The sequence below is a fragment of the Tachypleus tridentatus genome, chromosome 7, assembly GCF_004210375.1.
Source record: "Tachypleus tridentatus isolate NWPU-2018 chromosome 7, ASM421037v1, whole genome shotgun sequence".
Taxonomy (NCBI): Eukaryota; Metazoa; Arthropoda; class Merostomata; order Xiphosura; family Limulidae; genus Tachypleus; species Tachypleus tridentatus.
In genome coordinates, this window is record NC_134831.1 from 166,861,492 (window position 1) to 166,867,069 (window position 5,578).

Sequence of the window (5,578 nt, forward strand, 5' to 3'; positions counted from 1 at the left end):
ACATTTTCGAATATTATTTAGGGAAATTTGATCTCCATGAGGTTGCAAACAACTTCCATTGGCATAACGGAACAGTTTCCCCATCGCCTTGTGGACCCTTAATGAAAGACAACAGATATAAATACCAATTAAGATATTATGAGCCGCTTTGAAGTAATACGCCATTTTTAAAAAATCCCAAAGGAAAGTCCAATATGCAGAAGTTTATCAAAAATATTATGGGATGACTAATTATTTCTTCCTGCTTAAACCTAAAAGGTAATTTTACAGAACATGCAGAGCCAATAACCATTATTGTTAAAACTTGTCAAATGTCTTCGCATTTGAAGTTTCGTTTCCAAGTTACAGTGGAACCTCTCTAAGCGGCCACCCCTTTAAAGCGGTCATTCAATCAGTCCCTTTTTTTGTTTACATAATCCCTATGTACAGTGGAACCCCTCTAATCAGACCAGTTTGTCTCAGCCCCGAAGGTGGCTGCTTTAGAGGGGTTCCACTGTATCTCCAATGGAGCCATCTTCTGGTTAAATCTATACATTCAAATATTTAGAAAAATTACAAATTATTCCACTTAACCCTCACTACTTCACTTCAAAACATTTCAACTTTACCATTTATTCTGATTTCTACCGTCTTTTGTAAGGAGTTTCCAATGCCATTCTCTCTTATGCATGTGTAGTAGCCTCCATCTTCTCGTTGCACATCGTCTAAACGCAAAGTTCCGTGACTATCGACAAAATCAAGTAAGGCGCCATGTTTACTTCCTAAAAAAATTAGAAAGTTGGTGAAAACTAAAAGATAGTAAAATATAAATGCATATCTAAGATACAACTATTAAGCTGTTATTTCAAAAAATCACGGATATGCAGTAATGACTTGAGAAAATTCTATTACCAGTCTTAGTCCACACAACAGAGGGCGCTGGAGAACCATAAGCAGAGCAATAAATTTTGATCGATTCTCCAACTGTAACCTTCATGTCACTAGGCTCTTCTTTCCAAGTTGGTGGGCCTAAAATACAAGAAACTAAATGAGGAAGGATTGAAAACAAACGTTATAAAATGGTTTCCGGTAAATTTGATATGTAACAAGTAACTTAAGTTTGGTTTTAAAACAACAAAAAAAAAATTGCAGCATGTTTTCTGAATAGAAGTGCATAATGACATGAGAAAATATTACCATTCAAATCACTTGAGATAGAATACTAAAAATACCCAAGGTTATGGATGCGCTCGTAATTTAATAGAATCAAACTAACCTTGAACTGATAAGATAGCCGTGTGGCGGTCTATTCCAAGGTTGCTCTTAACAATACAAGTATAGTTTCCAGAACTACCAACTTTCACATTATTTACTTCTAGCAATGAGAACTTTGAATGGGTAACAATAGTCCACGATGATCCAGATAGAATAGGCAATCCGTCCTTTAACCATCTGAACTCAATATCTCCTTCTCCTACTTCTAGACCACAAACTATTTGGACATTCTCCCCCTCTTCCACGATTTCGGGGAATTTAAAATGTCGAATTTTCAAAGACACTAGAAATAAAACCCACCAATATTAATTAAGACAATATTATAACAGCACAATTCCGTATTATCATTAAGTAGTGTATTAATCTTGAAGAATTGTACCTCTAACACATCTTAGGTTATGTGGCTACCTTTTTAGAAAATTATTTTCAACCAATTCTAGACGACTTTTTTTATGCGTTTAAAAGTAGACACGTAGTATATACAGAATAATATATTAATATTCATAAGAATAAGATGCAAATAAAATAGAACTATATAAAGGTATAAATGGTACTCACCCTGAGCACTGGTGGCGCTGTTTATGAAGACGAGATACACAATCATCTGCTGAAGTAATAAGTAAAGTGCAATCTTCCATGATTTCCAGATAACCATAACGAACTTGTTTATTCACGCCGACTCACATAAATTCATTCAATACAGTTTTTAACACCTTCATAATCCAAGTTATTGCTTAAAAATAGTTTATATTACTCGTGGTATTGCGACATCCATAAAGAAACAGAGAGAGAAATATTGTGCACGTTCTATAACATATACTTCTAAAATATGGCGATCTTAATGCAGCAAACAAGAAGCTTTGTCAACTTAAAACAACGCCACACAGCGTTAAACGTTGGAAACGTAAAAGCCCAAAAATTGTAGTAAAGATGTTGGAAATATGTTAAAAGATATGTCATTATACTTTTGAAAGTTTCAGTTTATCATCACACAAATGATTTTTAACCAGAAAGCCAAAAAATTCGTTTTGCCATTAAGCAACATCTGCACAAGAAACAATTTATTAGTAAAAAGACAAATACAATTATTTTAATTTAGGTACTCTTACATTACACCACAAAAGGTAACAAATATCACTAACAAGAAATCTGTACTCTGAACGATAAAAACGGTGACATATGACAAGTTTCGCTTCCTGTAAAGGACAATATTCGAGAGTGTCCAAACAGAACACTGTACTGGTTACCCTTTATTCGGATTTCTATTGTATTCTGCAGTGGATGTCCAATCCCATTCTTCAGTGAACACGTGTAATAGCCTTCATCGTTTCTTTGTACGTCTTCTAAATGTAATGTTCCTTCCATATTCACAGACCTCTGGAGGTCTTTGTTGGTTGAATCAGATGAACGCTCTAGACGGAGAAAGATGGTTTCATTCCGAACCTCAATAATCAAATTAATGTACAAAAATATTCAAAATGCCCTTTATAACTGAAAAATTCGAAATTTGTTATATTTTAGTCATCATAATACAATATGAGCAGTTTATTAAAAGAAATGCACCACATTAACATTTCATATTTTTAGACGTTAGAAAACAAAAAAGATACAGCAAAATGTTATTATGAGTACCTGATCATACAAGTCGGATTAATAGTACACACCAGACTTTCAACAAGAACACCCAGGATCAAATCCCGGTCAGTACTAAAACAAGTAGTATTTCTCAGTACTTCTCTGAACGTAGGATAAACATTAATTACAATAAACTTACTAACTAACAATTGGACTTAGGTAATTGTAATGGCTACTAATCATAACAAAAACTAATACCTAATCATAAATACTAACCACTGTTTCTAGTCCACACGACAGAGGGCGCTGGAGATCCATATGCTGAGCATCGAATGGTAACAGATTCTCCAACGGCCACCTCCATATCACTAGGTTTCTCTCTCCATATCGGCGGCCCTAAAGTAAAGTACAGAAGGTAATAATGTAGATATATTTCTGGTTCTCAAAACTCCATTTTGTACGTGACAAGATTTCTTTATTAAAGGCCAAACTAATGTTACTTAGCACTTGAATGAAAAGATACACTAATGATTTACATTTGAGTAACACATTGACAATATATGTTTCAACAATAGGGTTCCTTGAAAAATGTAAGTACTTTTCTATGATACAAAACTACGTTAGCCGTAACCAAAACTACACGAGTTTTGTTAATTTTTTTTAATTAAATAAAATGACTATTCTATATACAAAAGACCTTCATTCAAACAACTATAGTAGTGTAAATACTGTCACTGATTTCACAATTTCTTTTCCAAATAATACAAGACTACTCGAGCTTATGGGTCTCAAATATCGACCAACGTTCATTGGTATTTGTGACATTCGAGACCCTTTGTAGCTTGGTCAGTTTTAAAATATTTCGCCCTGTACATCTAGGGTTCGAACCCCTCTCACTTCCGCAGAGAAATATTAACAAAATAGGCTTAGCGTCCCAATATTTCTTGTTACGAACCTAGTACTGATAAAGCCGCCGTGTGACTGTCTTCTCCCCCATAATTCCTTGCGACACAAGTGTAATTTCCAGAATGGGCAACTCTCACACGGTCCATTTCCAACACTGAGAAAGTAGCATGAGTAACAATAGTCCAGCGAGTGTCTGTCACGATTGGAACTCCATTCTTGAACCACGTAAAGTCCACACTACCATCTCCCTCTTCCAAGCCACAAACTATTTGAACTTTCTTTCCTTTCTCCACTGTTTCAGGAAGTTTAAATGGTCTAATTTTCAGAGGTGCTGGAAATAAAATAAAAACTGAACAAACAAGATGAAATAAAATATCCCATCTACACCAATAATCAAACCGATTTGTGCATTATTGATTTATCAATGTCAAACAAGTATTTTATTGTGTATTTCATAATTCATCAACCCCTTTTACAGCGAACCGAGTTTCGATACACAAGGTGGGCAGAGTACAGACAGCCAATTGTGTAGCTTTGAACTTAATTACACAAACAAAAGAAACAAGTGGATGGGTTTTATCGTCATTAGTTGAGTTAGACAAGGGAACAAAATAAATATTAGTGGTTGCTTCTTGTGGTAAAAAAAATATGAAATTAGAATATTACTGTATATAATTTTATTTACATAATCCTTACATAATTACTTACATAAACGTTCGAAATGTAATGAAGTAACGCCATAAAGATTGTGTACTAAAATATCCCCCCACTTAAAATTAAATAGCAGCACTTTTGATGAACATACTATTCCAGAAGATAGTTATGTTCGTCATATTAACAATTGTAAGTTTTTTACAAAGTGGCTTTCGGATCATAGTTTAATTGACAAACAATATAGTAACTACTTAATAAACTATAAAGAGGTTTGAAAGAGTAAGCAATAGACACTTACCCTGTGCTTTGGCAACGAACAAGATGGTGTCGCTCAACAAAAGATCTAGAATCGTTGGTAGAACCAGAAGACAAAACGAACATTTCCAGCTGGTCATCATGAATCAATTACCACCTTTACAACACCTCACAACTGTGTTTTTCTTCGTGCCATTTTACAACTTCTGAATTCGAATTCTCGTAAAAATTATATACGATCTTAAGACACCACCTCGGCAACATGAAGAGAGAGCATAATTCTACGTTCTCTATGATAATCCTCCCAAGATATGGCGATCTCACACCATTGAAAAATAATTTAATAATACTAGAGCAGCGCCACATAGCGTTAGATGTTAGAACCGCAAACACCGCAAAAATATCGTAAAATATTGTGAATATCTTTAATAAAACATTTTCCTGCCCCCTTCGATAATTTCGGTCATAAGGTTCCCCAAAATGGCGTCATAAGTCAGAAAAAATTTAAACCTTTGGAGTAAAAGTGGAATTAAGACACCATAGCAATTATTCATTTGGTTGTTTTGTCAACAAGATATCCTTAAAAGTTTTGACCACTCTTCTACTTCATCACAATTCCTTGAATTAAATTGCATTTGGAGAATATTCATCAGTAACTAAGTCTTACTATATCAAAAAAGATGATCAAGCTTAAAACCGTCACGTTAATTAATTGTTTAATTTATTATTGATAGGTCTGCCAATATAATAGTCGTTAATTAAAAAAAGAAATTCACAAGACAACTCTTGTAAGAAAAAAAACACAAGAGGCTTGTATTCTTTATTTCAAGTCCATTCTTGTAGTTCTGCTAAGTTCCAATAAGGCCGCTATAATCGACAATAGTGTTTTCGGGATATGTTTATATATTATCTTCATTACAAACAACAAATTTAC

The 5,578-nt window shown here is 34.0% G+C and overlaps 2 protein-coding genes across 2 annotated transcripts; both read right to left on the reverse strand.

The window, feature by feature from the left end:
* Nucleotides 1-6: 6 nt before the first annotated feature.
* On the reverse strand, nt 7-2,160 carry LOC143257151 (cell adhesion molecule Dscam2-like). Its single transcript, XM_076515478.1, has 4 exons — nt 1,813-2,160; nt 1,256-1,537; nt 892-1,008; nt 7-761 (listed from the first exon to the last, which is right to left on the reverse strand). Exons 1-4 carry the CDS (start codon nt 1,907-1,909, stop codon nt 589-591), a joined length of 669 nt encoding a protein of 222 aa, XP_076371593.1. The 5' UTR covers nt 1,910-2,160; the 3' UTR covers nt 7-588.
* Nucleotides 2,161-2,300: 140 nt separating this feature from the next.
* Nucleotides 2,301-5,269, reverse strand: LOC143257150 (cell adhesion molecule Dscam2-like). The gene is made up of 4 exons (XM_076515477.1): nt 4,688-5,269; nt 3,785-4,066; nt 3,106-3,225; nt 2,301-2,666 (listed from the first exon to the last, which is right to left on the reverse strand). The coding sequence occupies exons 1-4, from the start codon at nt 4,785-4,787 to the stop codon at nt 2,392-2,394; spliced, it is 777 nt and encodes a 258-aa protein (XP_076371592.1). The 5' UTR covers nt 4,788-5,269; the 3' UTR covers nt 2,301-2,391.
* Nucleotides 5,270-5,578: the final 309 nt, after the last annotated feature.